This window comes from Danio rerio, chromosome 12 (genome assembly GCF_049306965.1).
Source record: "Danio rerio strain Tuebingen ecotype United States chromosome 12, GRCz12tu, whole genome shotgun sequence".
Taxonomy (NCBI): domain Eukaryota; kingdom Metazoa; phylum Chordata; class Actinopteri; order Cypriniformes; family Danionidae; genus Danio; species Danio rerio.
The window spans coordinates 10,307,165-10,327,204 of NC_133187.1; the positions used below are offsets into that span (position 1 = coordinate 10,307,165).

At 37.1% G+C, this 20,040-nt stretch overlaps 2 protein-coding genes across 3 annotated transcripts in view; one reads left to right on the plus strand and one right to left on the minus strand.

The window, feature by feature from the left end:
- Positions 1-5,985, plus strand: part of ppp1r9bb (protein phosphatase 1, regulatory subunit 9Bb) — a 60,749-nt gene extending 54,764 nt beyond the window's left edge. For both annotated transcript variants that reach the window (XM_073918253.1, XM_009306518.5), the window contains exon 12: positions 1,967-5,985. In XM_073918253.1, coding sequence (XP_073774354.1) covers positions 1,967-2,020 — 54 coding nt within the window. In that variant the 3' untranslated portion in view covers positions 2,021-5,985. The remainder of the gene's footprint in view (positions 1-1,966) is intronic.
- A 4,116-nt stretch (positions 5,986-10,101) lies between these two features.
- Positions 10,102-19,379, minus strand: prdm9 (PR domain containing 9). Its single transcript, NM_200902.1, is given in 6 exon segments — positions 10,102-12,228; positions 15,053-15,243; positions 17,912-17,979; positions 18,080-18,351; positions 18,748-18,858; positions 19,252-19,379. Coding segments are annotated over 6 exon segments (2,562 nt in total). The 5' UTR covers positions 19,268-19,379; the 3' UTR covers positions 10,102-10,324.
- Between the last annotated feature and the right edge of the window lie 661 nt (positions 19,380-20,040).

Sequence of the window (20,040 nt, forward strand, 5' to 3'; positions counted from 1 at the left end):
TGTCTGTAGACCTCCGAAACAGGATTGTCTCGGGGCACAAGGCTGGGGAAGGTTACAGAAACATTTCTGCTGCTCTGAAAGTTCCAATGAGCACTGCGGACTCCATCATCAGTAAGTGGAAGATGTTTAGAACCACCAGGACTCTTCCTAGAGCTGGCCGGCCTTCTAAGCTGAGTGAGCAGGGAAGAAGGGCCTTAGTCAGAGAGGTGATCAATAACACAATGATCACTCTGTCTGAGCTCCAGCGTTCTCCTGTGGAGAGAGGAGAACCTTACAAAAGGGCAACCATCTGTGCAGCAATCCAACAATCAGGCCTGTATGGTGGAGTGGCCAGACGGAAGCCACTTCCCACCTGGAATTTGCCAAAAGGCATCTGAAGGACTTTCAGACCACAAGAAACAAAATCGAGACGAGAGTAAAATTGAACTCTTTGGAGTGAATGCCAGGCATTACGTTTGGAGAAAACAAGGCACCACTCATCCCCAGGCTAATATCATCCCCATGGTGGTGGCAGCATCATGCTGTGGGGATGTTTTTCAGCAGCATGAACTGGAAGACTAGTCAGGATAGAGGGAAAGATGAATGCAGCAATGTACAGAGACATCCTGAATGAAAACCTGCTTCAGAGTGCTCCTGACCTCAGACTGGGGCGACGGTTCATTTTCCAGCGGGACAATGACCTAAAGAACACCGCTAAAATATCAAAAGAGTGGCTGCACAACAACTCTGTGAATGTCCTTGAGTGGTCCAGCCAGAGCCCAGACCTAAATCCTATTGAACATCTCTGGAGAGACCTGAAAATGGCTGAACACCGTCGCTTCCCATCCAACCTGATAAAGCTTGAGAGGCACTGCAAAGAGGAATGGGCAAAAATTTGAAAAGTAAGGATATCAGCACTGCAACTAAAGCAAGGCTAGACAACGCAACCTATGGCTGCATGACCTGGATGATCAAGAAGACAGACAGATGAAAGATTGAGGCCTTCGAGTTGTGGTTCTGGTGGAGACTGTTGCGTATTCGGTGGACAGCGAGAATCAACAACAGAGAAGTTCTAGGGTGCTCTAAGCCAAATACGTCGCTGGAAGCCAAGATTACCATACAGAAATGATCCTATTTAGCTATGTCATGCGTCACACAGTTATCAAGATTAACAGATCCAGGATCTGCCTTATCATCTTAGATTAAATGAAGGGTGCATCACTTGATTTTAAAACAATCGACAGAAACAGACTATCTACTATCTATTGAACGTCAATGCTGAACAACTAAAATGAATCCGTGCTCGTCACCAATATCAAACCGACCAATCAAAAAGCCTGCGTTATGCATCGTCTCGACGTGTAGTCAAATTTTTTAAAAGGTGCGCGGCTTCTCAATGATTATAGGTTATGAATGTCAATTTCGATTCCTTTTCGATTAATCGAAGCCCTATCTTAGATCATTTAAGCTTAAGCATTTAAGAATAAAATATCCAGGATATGCCAAATCACCTTATTTTAGAGCTAGGCGATTAATCGAAAAGTAATTAAAATTGACATTTATAACCTATAATTGTTGAGAAGCATCACACCTCTCCAAAAATTTAACTACAGGTTAAGACGGCGCATAGCGCAGGCCTTGTGAATGGTCTAAGATTTAAATCTCGATTAATTAAACATTTTTACTCAATTATAATTAATAAACGATTATTTTATTTATTTATTTATTTATCCCCTCATAGTTCACTGACAGATTAAGCGAGGTATGAAGAACAGACCCCAGGCTTCAGTTACTGTTAGTTACACTAGTATTGATTACATTGTGTCTCAAAAGGTTTTTGCTTTTACTTTAAAACTGGGCTATTTGACCTAAATATGGGTTAAATTAATCCAGCGTTTTAAGTGTACCACAGATTTTTAGAAAAAAAAAAACTATACTGCAGTTTTTAAATATGGCGAACATTAATATGAAATTTCCCTTCGTGTAGGTAACAGATCTTGAGTCGCAGGTGGAGGAGGTGAAGTCACTGGATCCGTCGTAAAGTACAGATTGTTCAACTACTTCAATGTAAATGTACTGAAATTGGAGAAATTTGTACTTTGTCATTTTTGTTCTTGTCAGTAAGCCCAAGACTTTCCTTCCTCCATACCTTGATTTCAGATTCTTTATGATTTTAGACATGTTTTCTTTATTCGTTCTTAGTATTGTGAATCATAGATTTACCCAGCAGTGTTTGGTCAATTGTTTTTTTTTCTTATATTTAACTCTGGACAACAATTCGGCTGTCACTGATAGTTCTGCCAAAGTTGTTCCTGTAACAATCTAACATACACAACAACAACAACAAAAAAAAAAAAAAAACGTGTCTTTTTCTAAGTTCCGTTAAGACTGATCTTTCATTAACAACTACAGTGCTATATTTTTCCCATTTCAGTGTTGAAAATGAGGAGACCGAGTGTGAGGATGTCTCTGAAACTCCAGTAATGACCTGCCACTCGCTGCTGTACCTTAAAAAATCCCAGCTACACTTTCCCCCTTTTTATCCTCACGCCTTTCCTCAAACTCTCCTTAGGGTGAACTGTTCTATATGTGATAAGTATAATTTGTCTAGATTCTTTAAAAGTATATATTAATATAAAATGGGAAGCACATCATTCATGGAGGGAACCTGAGCGAAATTAAAGAATTCTGTAAAGTTAAGAATGAAGTGGATATCCAGCTCATATTTCGTGGTCATTACTTAGCTTAGCCTTAGCCAGATATCAAGGGTCCTACCGAAACATCTTTCTCCAAATGCCTCTTTTTCTACCGATAGCAGTCCACACTTTACCTCGTGTAAGGTTTTGGTGACTCAAACCTTAAAAACCAACTGCTGCCTTTTTCTCAGTATTATTCCTGTTTAGCCACTTTCCAGTGTTCATTTACATCTCCACTTAAAGAAACACTCCACTTCTTTATAAATATGCTCATTTTCAAGTCATCTACAGTTAAACAGTTAAGTTTTACTATTTTTGGATCCATTTAGTTGATCAAATGGAGCAATTTTAGCTTAGCTTAGCATAAATTATTGAATTGGATTAGACTGTTAGCGTCTTTGAGCTAAAAACGAAAGATAATTTATGATGTTAGGCTGTTCTTGAAAATACCCAGCAAACAATTTTGTGTTTAATAGACGTCTAATAGACATCTAAATGTAGACAGCTTGGCTAAAACAAGGCTAAACTTGCGCTGTCAGTGAAAATGTAATAAACATCTAAGAATATAGGCCAAAACTAGTCATCAAATAGACAGATATCAGTTATATGTGTAGTCATTCGTTTTTGTTTATTTGATGACTAGTCTAGTTTTGGCCTATTCCCAGATTTCGGTTTTCACTGACAGCCCAAATTTAGCCTTGTTTTAGCCAAATCGACTATGTTTCGACATCTATTAGAAACAAAAAATGGTTGCTCTCCAGCTAGGTAACAGTGCTGCGTAATATCATTGTGCCCTCGTAGAGCCATGGCATCAAAATTCCTTGATTATTACGTCCAAATAAGAGTATAGTTCCTAGCCACATCAGCCTAGAAAATAGCAACTATTTTTCCGTCTGCCTTACATAATGAAACTACAGAATGGTCAAGCTTTAAATAGAGAGTTCATACACATTTATACAATTTAAAATTCCATGACTTCTCCAAGACTTTTCCAGAACTTTCAAGTACATTTTCATGATGTAATGTTTCATGTAATGTCTACATATACATGGTAAATAATAAGAAAAACAACGCTGTTCAAATTTATTACAGCATATTATAGAACACGCAACAATCTATTTTGTTTAAATTAGTTTTTATATTTATGTAAAATTGATTTTGATAATGCTTACACTGCACTAACAATGTGAGAGCAATTTTTTTTTTGGCCAAGGACAGAAGGGAAGACAACCAATATATATTCAAGTTAGGGCTGCACAATATATTGTTTTAGCATCGATATCGCAGTGTGTGCATTCGCAATAGTCACATCGCAGGATATGCAATGTTGGAATTATAGTTTTATCATAATGGGGTAAAAGATTATTATATTAATTTTAAAGAGATAGTTCACCCAAGAATTATTTTCATTTTTACATTTTTATTACACCCTTCACTTGTTTTAAACATTTATAAGTTTCTTTATTTTTAAATGAACACAAAAGGAATATAATTTAATAACTCCTATAGTATTAAAACAAGTGAAGAGTGAGTAAAATATAAATTTTAATCTTTGAGTGAACTGATCTTTTAGGGCTGTGACTGTGAACATTTCAATATTTTAAAAAATCCGGCCACAAGACATTTTTTGTAACTTTAATAAAGATTAAATAACATAGATTGAAGACTATGCAGTGTTGATTACTCAATATCTGTACCATAATAGTGAATATCTAAAAACTATAATTGACTTTTATCTTTACTATATTTCATTAATCTATGCTTGTAATTTATTTGTTTTACATTATTCGAGATTTACTCCCTTACAAAATCCCCCAATCAATCCAAATAAACCTGTTAAATTGTCTGGTGAAATTGTATTCAAATCATAATATAGATCACAGAAGTATAAAATATTGTAATGTCAGATTTTTCCAATATCACGCAGCTCTAATTCAAGTATACAGATATTTGGTAAACTAATTTCCATGACTTTTACAAAACTTCTCCAGATCTGGAAAATTGACATTTCCATGTTTTCCATGACCGTATGAACCCTGTAAATAGGAAAATTAGATACAGTTGAAGTCAGAATTATTAGCACCCCTGGATTATTAGCCCTGTTTATTTTTTCCCCCAATTTCTGTTTAATGGAGAGAAGATTTTTTTAAGCACATTTCTAAACATAATAGTTTTAATAATTCATTTCTAATAACTTATTTATTTTATCTTTGCAGTAAATAATATTTGACTAGATATTTTTTAAGACACTCCTATACAGCATAAAGTGACATTTATAGGCGTAACTAGGTTAATTAGGTTAACTAGGCAGATTAGGGTAATTAGGCAAGTTATTGTATAACAATGTTTTTTTCTGTAGACTATATTAAAAAAAAGTTAGCTTAAAGGGGCTAATAAATTTGTCCCCAAATGTTTTTAAAAAAATGAAAAACTGCTTTTATTCTAGCCTAAATTAAACTAATAAAACTTTCTCCAGAAGAAAAAATATTAATATATAATTATCAGACATACTTTGAAAATTTCCTTGATGTTAAAGATCATTTGAAAAATATTTAAAAAAGAGAAAAATTCAAAATTCACTGAAATTCAAAGGCTATTAATTCTGATTTCAACTGTACATCATAAACAAAAATATTTTTTTATGGCAAAATATAATGGTGTAAGTCAGTTTAATGATTTATGCTAAGCTAAGCTAAAAGTGCTACCTCCAGGAGCCAAACTCTTAACTCTTAACTGTTTCATTGCAAAATGAGCCTACTTCTAAAAAAGTGGAGTCCTTTAAACCTTCGTTATGGGGCAATAAATGTTTTCTACTTTTTTTTCTTCATCAGTGGAATGGTTTACTTTTTGGTTTGCTTATAGGTTACACTGGTGATAACATGTATGATTATGAAACTGGCTGAACTTTGTATGTGTGTATGCGTGTGTGTTTGAGATTGACCTGTATGGGCCACAGTAGTTTCATGAAATGAAATGTCTTATGAATTGTTCAGTGTAATGTAACTGAACACAGCGCACCGACTTTAGACTGGCTTTTGGAGGAAGATGTCCCAAATACAACAGCAGTGAATTCCACGTCCTATAGGAAGACTATTTGTTATTATCATGTGAAATATATGATGGAACCAAGAATTATAAATGATTGTGATTGTAGTATTTAGTATGTCACCTTTGGTCTTTACACAAAGACTAAGTTAAGTCGATGAGGCATGTAAACAACCTTTTTCTCAGTGCAAGGCTTGTATGGAAAACACACTCATGTGGTTTGTTAATGTGCTTTTATGAAATAAAGTCAACTGTGGATTTGTAACCAAGGTTGAGTTTCTTCGTCAAAATATGGGACAAATTCCTCGCTCGTGTTTTTTACTATTTTACCAAATCTGTCAAGTGATAACCAACAATGCATTGCGGTTCAACATGATCAAAACTGAGGGTCTGTTCATTATCTACCACTAGAGGGAGTATACTGTTATACGTACGCTCACTGGCCACTTTATTAGGTACACCTGTCTAACTGCTTGTTAACGCAGATTTCTAATCAGCCAATCACACGGCAGCATCTCAATGCATTCAGACATGTAGACATGGTCAAGACGATCTGCTACAGTTCAAACCGAGCATCAGAATGGAAAAGAAAGATGATTTAAGTGACCTTGAACGTGGCATGGTTGTTTGTCCCAGATGGGCTGGTCTCAGTATTTCAGAAACTGCTGATCTACTTGGATATTCACGCACAACCATCTCTAGGTTTTATAGAGAATGGTTAGAAAATAGGAAAATATCCAGTGAGTGGCAGTTACTAGTACTGGCCTACCCAGTACTAGTAATTAATAAAGTGTACATTTGTGTGTATCTACAACTTGCAGTCACCTATAGGTGCCATATAGTGAAATTCCGGATATACATAGGCATAGCTGTATAACAGAAGCTCAGTGCATTGGAAAGACATACCGTGAGGTTCAAACACCATCGTGTCCTTTTTCTCGTGTGAATTCCGCGAGTATGAAAAAGGCCATTGGAACTAAATCAACATAAACGTCCCAATCAGCGTTAGATTAGCTACGACGTATGCTAGAGAGTCTTCTGAAAATTTTACGCTAGTGTTTATGTAGCAATTTTAGGGTGCTTTCACACCTGTGAATCGATTCAGTTGTTCCGAAACAGAGATTACAATTGTTACATTGTTGCTCTTGGAGCGGTTCGCTTTCACACTGCAAAGTTTCTAATCGGACCAAAAGAGCTAAAACAAGTCAAGTGCGAGTAAACTCTCCTTACATTAGTCAGAGTGTCAGGGTTTATTTTGCAGCGTCCCGCTCAGCTGTCAGGAGAGGTGGTGGTTTGGTGGTGATTGACAGGGTGCGTGTGCGCGACGTGTCTGAGGAGAGATGCGGTGGGGAGGGGTGAGAAGCGTGCGTGACGATGCCTATTTGAGGACCGGGAGGGAGACGCGAGATTACCGGGAGATCATCACTCATTTGCGGGCATCCGGAGACTCGCGAAACTTCCCGCCCTACTCATAATTCTCTCTTCATATAGCGGTAAGCCTATTACATATCCATAAAACACTGTGATATAACCACGCTCGGATCGGATCGCTTTCTCACTGCAATCGAACCGCTCCAGGGTTCGTTTCAACCGAGTCGAGACCACCTCATTCAAGCGATCTCGGAGTGATTACTTTGGCGCGGAACAGAGCGCGATTGCCCTGTTCACATATGCCAAACGAACCGCGCTAACTAGGCAAACGAGATACGTTCCGAAACAAAAGTGTAGGTGTGAAAGCACCCTTAGTCTGTCGATTATCTGACTGCCTCTGTCAAATATGATTACCATTGGCAAGAGGAAAAAGATTTTATTATTTTATTTTACGAATGGTTTTATTTCACTGTTGAATTGTTTCCAAGGCGGGAAATCTTTGTAGTGCTATTGAGCTTTTGAAGAACTCGCAGGCATCTCAAGATCTGGTTTCTTAAAAACCTTAAGGTTCAAAAATAGTTTTAGTGTATAAATTTCAACACTCACAGAAAGTACATAAGAGTATTTGAACAGAGTTATTGAACAGAACATTCGTGTGATTTTGCGTAGCTCAGATAAATAACTATAAATGTGCATTTGTTACAGAAATTGTTCAACACACATTTTAAAATGTTCTCAATGCAATACCGCCAAAAGTGTTTAGATCTCAAAATTAGCGTAATGAAAATATTTCCTTATGCAGACTTACAGATTTCTAAACCCAATGTTCAATCTATTTACTTACCTAAATGTAAATGTATTTAGGTATTTACTTACCTAAATGTTTATTCAGTTTTTCTATTGATACAACTTTTATCTTTTAGTGGATGTACTATACGAGTTGCTCTAGCATTGTTTACCAAACCAGTTTTTTCATTCCATTTTGTTCCGCTTATCCTTATTTTTACATTGTAAATAATAATAAAAAAAAACTTTAAGAAAAACATAAAAAGATATAATTTTTGTTAATTTGCATTAATCATTATATGTAACTGCAGATTTTACAAAATTATGCACAGAAATATTTTTAAGTGAACAAAATCTGTCCGGCCTTTCTAATAAACCAATTCTTCACTGTGCTGTAGCCAACATCTGAAGCTATGCAACAACTATTTCTTTTAACCTGTTTTTCTCTTAAGACGTCCATTTATTTGTCTTAAGATCCATTTCAAATGTTGACAACAAGGCTATTTACTTTCATTCTTGTGCTACGAGGTATTTTTCTACTTTGCGCGTGTCTTGGCAATGTTGTATTTAATATAGATAATAAACACATTTTTACACAGCATACAAGTATGGCTATGACACACAACAGCAACCATGGTAGAAGTGTACAAATGAACATCACAATATTTTAAGACGTCCATTTGCAACCAAAGCCAGATTAAAAACCAGTTATCTGTGCAAGGTAATTACTTGATACCCACTATAAATAGTCAAACTACACTTAAGGCACTGAAATAAAATGACTGCAGACTAAAAAATAAATATTAACAAATAGATTTTGTAGAACAAAAGATGATGCTATGCATTTTACTGTTGCATGAAAAGGATAGTTCAACCAAATATTTCTTTCCGTCATTAAACATCAAGAGATTCTTTTGTCTGTTGAACACAAAAGGCGGTATTTCAAGAGTTCACACTTAGCTGATGATTGACAATATAGCGTATTTGGCATGCTGTCCCAGGAGAGAGCCCTGAGCTCAGAATATCCTCGAGCCCGAGATTCCCTCCAGTTTGTAGGGCGAGAGGAGAGTTTGGGCTCAGGTATGTCTCGAGAACTCTCCTGCTTGTGAACGTGCTGAGATATATCTGGCTAGGAGTTGTCTTAAGATGCTATATTTAAAGTAGTCAATTAACTTATGGGTATGTCTTTGGACGGTGGAAGGAAACCTGGGAAAAAACCCATGCAAACACGGGGAGAACATGCAAACTCCACACAGAAATGCTGACCGGCTCGGAGAGAGGCCGAACCAGCGGTGTTCCTGCTGTGAGGCAACAGTGCTAACCACTTGACTGCCTTGCCGCCCTATTAGAGGAAGGGAGGAGCGGGGGTAAAAGGGGGGATTCTTCAAGACGAAGATGACTGGAGTGGAAAGTTCTGGTTATTCAGAGCGCAATCACACTATGCTGTCCGAACCATGCCCAGGCCCATTTCACAGATCGTTTAAGAAGTGTAAGTGCTCTGAGTCGGGCTCAGGCGTGAATCAGTTGGCTGGCATTGGCCCGGTTGGAAGAGGTGTGCCAGAGCGCGGTTCACTTGGGTTCAGGCTGCGGTACGCTTGTAGTGTGAGTGCGGTACGCTTGGCAGTGCAAAGCGTGCCAAAGCCCGAAACTGAAGACGAGACATTACTCTTAAGGGACTGGTTCATATGGATTTATCATTCTTAATGTTCAATGAACGCAAACTGTTGTAGATTAATAAAGTCTGGGGATTACAAGCGTGCTTCGGCCAGATTCAAGACAACTGTACATAGTGTGAGTACGCCCCTATGGTGTGTCAGTATTAATCTGATTGGTGCAATAAACGGAGCTGATTTGTTACCAGCTGTGTTCAATCATAAGCACATGATCCTCTCAAAATTAGTTTCTAAATAAACCACACTTTGAGGAAACCTGAAAACCTTTGACTTCCATAGTAGGAAAACTACTATAATAGTATAAAAGTCAACGGTTACAGGTTTTCAGCTTTCTTTAAAATATCTTACTTTGAGTTTCTATTTTTTTTTTTATTACAAGCAGGTTGGAAACAAGAACAAATGATGACAGAATTTTCGTGTTTGGATGAACTATCCTATAAGAAAAATGTGTATGCATCTACACAAACCCATAAGAGTAAAATTATGAAACATTTTCCCTCAGTCCATGATCTTCCAAGCTTCTTACCTTAAAGAAAACATCTCGCAACACATACATTTACAAAATTATTTTACTATGTTAACATACCATTAGACATTTTGGCATTAATAAAATATAATTTGGAATTTTGATTACAACCGGTCTAATGCATCTACAATCCAACAAGTGCTTGCCCACTTGTGTTAAACTCAAAAATCTATCACAGCTATTTAGCGACAAAGAAACTAAATGAGTTTTAAAGCATTTCATGTGGCGTCCGTGCATTTCTATTTGAATCAAGAGTGCATTTTTTGATGATGCCGGGTGAGGTGGTACCTTCGAGTAAAGCTTTTTCCACACTGAGTGCAGGGGAAAAGTTTAGTGCCGACGTGAAGCTGTTGATGAGCTTTGAGACTCTGCGGCCGACTAAAGCTTTTCCCACAATCCGGACACTGGCACGGACGGACACCAGAATGCTTCTGCTCGTGCCTCCTCAGATCTCCAGACTGCCTGAAGCTTTCGCCGCACTGGGAACAGAGGAAAGGTTTTTCGCCTGTGTGAGTACGGAGGTGCACATTCAGTTGCCCGGAGTGGACGAAACTCTTTCCGCACTGCGAACAGGTGTAAGGCTTTTCCCCGGTGTGGATTCGCTGGTGCTGCTTGAGGCTGTTAAACCAACTGAAGGCCTTCCCGCAGTCCGGGCACAGATACACCTTCTCCCCTTGCTTGAAGCAGCTGTGATTCTTAAAACCCTTGATCGTGCTGAAGCTCTTGCAGCATTGACTGCAGCTGTGAGGCTTTTCGACTGATAAAACGCCCCCTTCTTGGAAGCTCAGATATTTGAGGCTCATCTCCGGGTGATGGCGCCGGATGTGTTTGTAAAGATATCGCTCATCAGTGAAGGAGAACGGGCAGTATGCGCAGGGAAAGATGGCGGCAGTGAACAGAGCTGAACTCTGGCGGTGGGATTTACGGCGCAAGTGGCTTTGCTGGTGGCGTTTCAATCCAGAAGACTGAGTGAAAGACTTGAGGCACACCGTGCAGCAATAGGGCTTCTCCTTAGAGTGGATCGTTCTCTCATGGCGACGCAGATTGCACATGCGGTTGAAATAAAGCTCGCAATGGGGGCAACAGTAAGATCCTTCCCCTTGCTGGATGCACTCGTGGGCTTTAAGAAGATCCAAGTTGCTGAAAGCTCGAATGCATTCGCCACAGATATACTGAGAAGCTTCTTGTGGATGCTCTACATTATCACCCTCATCATCACGTCTTGGACACTGATGCGTTTTCAGTGTCTCCAAATCAAAGAAGCTCTGTTCGCAGTTAGTGCAGACGGGAGAAATCTTCTGCACTTCAACCTCCGGATTCTTGTTTTTAGGTGGTCGTCCTCGTGGCCTGCCTACAGACACTTTTTTAGGACAACCTCTGCCTTTTAAAGAGTTCTTTGTGGACTTCCTTCCTCGAGAAGGAGGTTCATAGTTTGGATCCTGCTTGTCAAAACACACTTCTGTATGATCTTCTTCGGTTTCTGCAGTAAGTGAGCCACTCTCAACTAATCGGAGGTACTCTCCGTGGTGATGTCGTTTGAGATGTTGATGTAAATTGATCTTCGCCACAAAGGACAAGGTGCACTTAGTGCAGGGGTATATATCAGAAGGTCTGTCTGGACTTTCAATGTTCTTTTCTTGTTCCTGATGGGTGTGCTGGTGTCTTTTCAGCCCTGTTGCTTGACTAAAGCACTTCTTACATTGGCTGCAGCAATAAGGCTTCTCTTTGGAGTGAATGGTGCGCTGATGTCGCTTCAGATGACAAGATCTCAAAAACGACCGACCGCAATCAACACATGCATGTATTTCATCTGAAATTTCACCTGCAGCAGTGTATATATCAGATGCATCAGGCTCATCCGAGTTTTCAGTCTGATGGATGGGTTGTCCGTTTTGGGTTGAAATCTGCTCCTGAGGACTTTCTGTCACCGGCTGCGTTTGTGTTGGAAGCGCTTCATCGGAGGCCACAAGACACTGTTCTACTTCAGTGATGGGTGTATGGGCTTCAGATTCAAGCGGATGTGTCTGTGTGAATTGTGCGTACTCATTAGGGTGCGTGCGCTTCACATGCGCATGCAGATAAACAAGGGTAGGGAAGGAGTAATGGCAAAAAGGACATGGACAATTCTGAGTTGCCTGTTCTTCAGTTGAACCTGAAAAAAAAAGAAATTAAATTACAAAAAAGCCTCTTTGTCATCACAGGTATGTGTACCAAATTCACTGTGTATAGCTGTCGCTACAATGCAATACTGAAGACCGTAAATCTTTATATAATAGACGTATTTATTTCTAAATCACAAAGGATAACTATTTATGTGTTGTCTCATTGTGGGTGGTTACAATGATAATTGGGTTATTATTTAAACTTGGTTGTTTTAATATTGTTATAATAATTGGGTAACTAGCAAATTTATACAACAAACATTAGCCCCTTTCACACAGTGATACTGGTAAATATCTGGAAAATTTCCGGAACGACTTTACCGGTAAATTAAAAAAAGCGCTGCAAACACAGCGAGGACGTTACGGAATTTTTCCATAAAAGACCGTTCACACATCCATTCCAAAATACCAGTAAATTCTGACATCATTCACAATAAATGAGCTTTAAACAGCTGCGCTTGTATTTGTAAACATTTGACTACATAAACTCTGTGGATGATCAGTATTGTGAACAACTTCGATGAAAACATATGGAGGATCACTTTCGCATGTCGAGATGTTCATAATATGTGTGTGCTCGCGTTTACAGCTGTTTCATAAGGGCCATGCAAAGCTTGAAGGTAAACATACAGTGGCGTATCATAAGCATCTTATCGATGATTATTTACACAGTTGGCATTAAGAAGAACATATGTACGTTTTCTGACTAACTTCTAGCAGCTATATGCGTCTGGGAAAATATTCAAAGGCTTTTATTCTCATAAACCGCGTGGACGTGAATGCGTCTGACTGTTCAGATTGGTTAAAGCAGACATCTCACGTCAGCACATTCTAGACGTGCACGCGCTCTTTCCGGCAATCTTCCTTCTGCATTCACACAACGCAGCATTCCGGCAAATTACCGGTAATGTTACAACTTCTCTTTCCGGAAAAAAGCCAGAACGAATTTACCAGTATTTTCAAAAATGACCTGTTCACACATACAACCTCTCCGGAAAATTGCCGGCAATTTTCCAGAAAGGTCTGTATGTGTGAAAGGGGCTGTTAATGCACAATTAGAGCAACCATGTTCACCCGAAAATGAAAATTGCCTCAATTATTCTTTCTTATGTGGTTTTAAAACTTCATGAGTTTTTTTTTCTTCTGTTGAACACAAAAGAAAATACTTTGAAGAATGATGGAACCCATTAAGTTAAAGCGTGAGTAAATAATGACAGTATTTTCAATATAGATTAACGATAAAGGTGAACGATACCTTTAAGAATTACATGAAACCATCAAATTGCATCTGCATACCTGGTGCATGCTATAAAGCTACTTTACAAAATAATCAAAACTCTTTAAATTTATTTTAACAAATTAATTTACTTACAGCAGAGTTGTAAACTCAAACTCAATACCTGGAGAGCCGCATCTCTGCACAGTTTTACTCCAACCCTATCAAACACAGCTGATCCAAATTAAAGTCATGAACACTTTCATTAGTTGGATCAGCTGAATTTGATCAGAGTTGGACTGAAAAACTGTGCAGAGCTGCAGCCCTCCAGGAATTGAGTTTGAGACTTACAGCCTGCATTAATCATTTATTTATTAAATGAATCATCATACCACCATAATGTTTAAGAGATCAAAGCTTATTTTCCTAAAATCTCTGGCTGGGTCTGAAACTGCATACTTCCATGTAATACAGTACAGTAAAAACATTATGCAAGCAGAGATGTATGAGATTCTGAAGTGCGCATCCAATGGAGCTATCAGCTAGTGGTCCTCAACCCCCCGGGTACCGGATCGCACAAGAAATCATGAATTATTTCTGCTTTATTTATTATTAGAGTCTGAACAATCTTTTATTTTAAAAAATCTTTTATTTAAAAAAAAAATATTCTATTCTCTCGATTACATTTTGGTCACTTGAGTGCCAAAATTTAACCCAGGAGCTAGCAAAATGAGTAAAAAACTGGCATCTTTGGAAAGTTTCTTTGCGAAGAGAAAAAGGCCCAGTGAAGGACCCACAAACACAAAGAAATGGATCTGCAACCAATTGGTCAGCAAATCAGGTAAATCCAGCATGTCTGTGCAAGAAGCAGATTGACTGCTGGAGATCACAAATGATGGTGGCCATTTACATATTGCATCTTTTCCACGTACAAGATCGTTATTTCCAATTGAGGTGAGTAGCTTGTGCGCGCATGGCCACATTACATGCTCGTGTCTTCCAGGCACACCCAGATGAAAACATCTTCAGAATGCCCTGAATGTACTGTGAGTCACAAGAGGAGAACTGATCAATCAGCTTCATACTTTGTATGGAATATAAACATTTCGGTAGCACAGCAGTGCTTTTTAATTTTCTCTATAAAACTTGTATCAGATATGCAGGAATGTTTGTTTAGCTTATCATCATCTGAGGAAACAGTTGATGGAATCTACGTACATGTACTTGTATTTTTTAGCTGTTTTTACTTATATTGTGATAGGACAGTAAAAATGTTACAGACACTACAGTGAGGAGAGCAGAGATGGATCAGCAAAGGACCTCGAGCTGGGAATCGAACTCAGGTTGCCATAAGCACCTTGGTGCTATGAGTCGATGCGCTAACTACTAGGCTATTTTTACACTTTATCACTATCAACCAATACACAAACAAGATCAAAAGAATGATTTGTAAGTAAAGCCAGACATGACTCCCAACCAAGTGCTTGAGGTTATGAATTAATATGTTTTCTTAATTCACAAAGGTCATAATAGTCATTGTTGACTTACACTAGACCACAATTTGCCAAACAGGAGCTAAAGATGCAAAATTTGGTTACCTTGAGAAATGCATTTATTATCCCAGATCTTATCCCAGATGGCGCCGATTCCTTGAGCATATTCCTCAGCATACCAAACTCTAAATTCCTGACCAGGGCTAATGGGGCGGCAACAGCGGAACAGAATACGTCCATTTTGTTGGAACGCAACAAGATTCTGCTCCGTCTCACTCCTTGAGCACACCACAAACCTAAAGCAAGACACAAGTTTGAGACAATTACAAAATAACTAAGAAAACTACTAGAGTTGCAGAACATTTATTTTCAGAATTGCTATCGCAATGTCAGACATCCAAACTCTCCCTTAAGCTATGCACTGCAAAAAATGCTTTTCTTACTTAGATTTTTTTGTCTTGTTTCTAGTCCAAATATCTAACAATTCCTAAATCAAGAAGAATTTTCTAGACAAGCAAAACATACTGTCTTGTTTTGAGAAATAATATGCCAATATCAAGTGAGTTTTTTTACATAAAACAAGCAAAATAATCTGCCAATGGGGTAAGCAAAATAATCTTACGTCAAAAGAAAAAACAAGATTATTTTGCTTGTTTTAAGGAAAAACTCACTTAATATTGGCATTTTATTCCTCAAAACAAGACAATTTGTTTTGCTTGTCTAGAAAATGCTTCTTAATATAAGAAATTTTAGATATTTAGACTAGAAATAAGACAAAAACTCTAAGCAAGAAAAGCATTTTTTGCAGTGTGGGAGTCTCCAGCATGTTTATAGTGTTTCCTTGATTCCTAAAAATTAGAAACAATATCCCGGAAATCATGGAGACAAGATAGAACGAGCAAGAGAGTAAATTACATATAGTGATAATAAGCCTTAAAAGTTATGAATATCCAGTGCTATGAACACATACTGCACAGCAAAAAGTGTGTTTCTTACTTAGATTTTATGTCTTGTTTCTAGTCTAAATATCTAACAATTCTTAAGTCAAGACATGTTGTCTTGTTTTAAGAAATGACATGCCAAAATGAAGTGAATTTTTCCTTAAATCAAGCATAATTATCTGCCAATAGGGTAAAAATAATCATATGTCAAAAGGAAAACAAGATTATTTTGCCTACCCCACTGGCAGATTATTTTGCTTGTTTTAAGTAAAAACTCACTTAATTTTGGCATATTATTTCTGAAAACAACACATTGTGTTTTGCATGCCTAGAAAATGCTTATTGATATAAGAATGTTTAGATATTTGGACTAGAAATGAGACAAAAAAATCAAGTAAGAAAGAATTTTTTTGCTGTGCACCAGTCAGGAATATGGGCTTAAATCGCTTTATTTCACCACACTTTCTATTACATTTTCTAAAGATGTGCTGGTATCAATAGTTGGCCATGAATACCATTTGAAAGGCTATGCGTTTATATAAGAATATATAATATTGAAAATTATTTATCATGCAAAATGATGACCTTTATGCAACATGTAATCATTTGCTACATATTAAAATAGTAATGAATGTGTACATGTCGAAATTGTTAATATTTTAATTAAAAATTAAGCTCCTACGTTTGTTGTTGTGTGTGTTGGGGTGGGGGGAAATTATTTTTTGCAATGTACACATTCATAAATAGTCACATTGCAGTATGTGCTCGGAAGACATTATTTGTGGAGTAACTGCAGAGTTGAACTATTTAGGCCTGCACGATTAATCGTTTCTAAAAATTTGCAATTATTTGGATACACTGTCAAATATAGTACCAAGCATATACATAGTTTTTGACAGCTCTGACTGAAATTTCATACACAAATTACCCTGATAAAAGTGAAAAATGTAACAATGTAAATGTGAAGGTTTTCTTGTAGACCGTTTGACTTTAGAATTATTCATCTTATTCGCACTTTAAATGGCAAAAACGTTTGCTGTCGTTGTTTTAATCTTAATGTAGGTTATCGTCAAGAGTTTTACTGATGTAAAATTGTTTACACTGTGTTTGGATTCTTAAAAGATTTTATATATAATAATTTTACATATTTTAGTTATTTCTTAATTTGTCATGACAGCTTTATTTTAAAAAACTGTCAACAATGTTTAAGAGGTTTTACATAAACAGTAGCATAGTGTAGCATACTTTGTGATTAGGCTATTATGCTATTACGCAATTTTAACCAGAAAAAATGCTATTACATTTTTTTCTCCATATTGTGCATCCCTAACCATAATAGACTGAAAGTTTATCACTGGCATGTGTTTTAAAGCTTTTGACTATGTGCAGATTTCAACAAAGCATTAAAGCATTTAGGCACATCAAACTACACCGTTTGTAACAAATTAAGGTTAATTTTATGGAATTATTTACACAATAAAGACTATACAGTGTTGCATTTCTGGACCTGAAAACTTCTTGACTCCCATAAAACCATAAAGCTGTTCATTTCACTTTTTACCTTTTGTGTTTACCTATGTTTGTAATTTGTTTATCATATCGTATGCATATTTACTCCCCTAAAAAATAATCTTAATCTATATAATTTATTTATTTATTATTATTATTTTTTTATTCTGCCTTTACCTACATTTATTGTTGCATAGCACTTGTGGATAGTTGGTTGGGGTAATGCATGTTTATTTTTGTTTAATTATCATGTTTAGGACTGTTGTTGTTTTTTTTCTCTCTCTTTTTAGTTTTCCAAATTGTTTAATTGTTAATGTCTGCAAAAATTTCTAATAATAAAATATTGCAACCATAAATGTCTTACTTTCTAAAAGAGCAATTGAAGTTATTTGGAGAAATTGCATTCATATCGCAGTAAACATTGCAGGAAAAACAAACATCACACTCAAATTTTTTCAATCCTGCATGGCCTAAAACAACAATACACAACAAAAAACATAAAATATGTACTTACTTCATCCAGTTAGAGTGAGTGTCTTTCTCCGCATCTATGTAACTATACTGATTATTTCCTCTGCAAATCTGAATAAAATAAATATATGAATATACATTTAATCCAACACTAAAATAACAATTAGGATTGTGACAAATACAGAAAAAAAACAGTAAGGTAGACACTTACTACCCAAGAGTTGGCACTATCCAGTGCCTTTTCCTCACTGATCTCTTCACCGTCAAAGGGCCCAAAATGCATCCCTAGAGGAACAGTTTGGCCCTGGTTGAAAACCCCAAGTCCTGCATGAGAGGTGCTTGATCGACCAATAACCAAGCCTTGTGGCAGTGTTAGCAGAGCTCTTTGAGGTGTATCCAAAGCCGCTGGAGAGTCACATGTAAACGAAGGTGGACCATGGGTCTCACACTGATCTATGAAGTGTTGTTGACACATCTCACAATCTGTCAATAAGATGAAGTAGAAGAATTAGGGTAAAGTTGGTTTTATATTTGCACATTCGTTCTGTCAATGACTTGGAAAACGCTCCCTGTATTGTTTACCGCTACTTTGAATTTTCAGTCTGAAATTGCATGCAAGTATGACTTCAAAACAACATTAGCACTATTTGATTGACTGTATAACAATGTTGTACTTTTAAAGACATTGGCTGATTATATGAATTCCCCAATTAGAATAAGCAAAGAATACTTTTATGAAATTGTATTATTAAAAAGAAAGTCTAATGTAAATATATAACAAACTTAACTTGGGAAGATATGAACATTGAAAATACCTAAAAAGAGTTGTACTACATTTTGAACACGACAAATATTTGGGCTTGTATATCCTCTACTTACAGAAAGGTTGGTCATTAAAGGTGTCATCCTGTTCTTCAATTATTACCACAGAATAACAATTAGTAGCAGATCCTTGTATCACCAAATTCTGCTCCTCGCTTGGGGGCAAATCTGTCAGAAAGCAGATGAAATAGATTCACAACATGTTATTCTAACGTGCAAAAATGTATTCACGTCAATAATAAACAAGGTTATGGTTTTATATATATTTTGTAAGACTTAGACGTTGCCTGAGAACATCAACAGCAGAATAATTTAATCCAACCCTGACATAGAAAACCACACCACTAACGTTAACGTACATAAAGTAAAGAACATTTGTTGTCGTGACAGTCTGGCGACCTTGCTTTAACATTCTCGAAACTCAATAATCATTTACAGTTAAAACCAGACATGTAAATCAGCCTAAAGCCTTCATCGATGCACGTTTTTGATGTCGATTTGTGCTAGCATCGCAAGTGTGTTCACGTAAGCTACTTCACTTTAGTAAATAACTATACCTACCGGGACAGAGCGACATTGCTTCAATAGATGCAGTAAGTCGCACTTTTTACTTCTAAAAGATAGATGCACATTAGGACAACCAAGTTGTGATTCGAGCCTACTAGCTTTGTAACGAACAAGAACCCAAGCTTCCCAAAACAGGAAGTTGTAATACGTCGACCTCTGTGACGCGATTCTTCCGTGACAGCAGTAGAGCTGGTTGCTCGATTCAAGTTTTTTTTTGGCAATTTTAAGCCAAAAACAGGGTCTGGAATAATAGCGTTCAATTCCTCTTGATAAAACAAAATATTTTGGGGAAATCTGTCCAAATTAGCTACGGCGTTACCTTTTTTAAATGGTTATAGCAGCTGTATTACCGTCATTATAACCCACTCATGCATAATTTAACGTTAATGTTACTAACTTTTACAGCGGGGAAAAGTCACAAAGGAGTAGTTGAGGTCGAATATTAAGCAGAAATAACTAAAAGAGAATGAACATATTTTTTCAAGTCGATTTAATGGTCGGATGATGGCGCTATTGATTGTTTTTTGCCACTGATTAAAATACATAGCCTTTACACACACACACACACACACACATCCTCCTTACACCGGCTGTCTGTTCAGTATTGAATTTAAAATATTGCTTCTTACCTATAAAGCTTTAAATAATCTAGCTCCTGTTTATCTAACCAATCTTCTGTCTTGCTTCAATCCAAACCACTTTTTTAAGATCTCAAAACTCAGGGCTTCTGGTAGTACCTAAAAGAGCAAAGTCGAGTAAAGGAGGTCAAGCCTTCTCATTTAT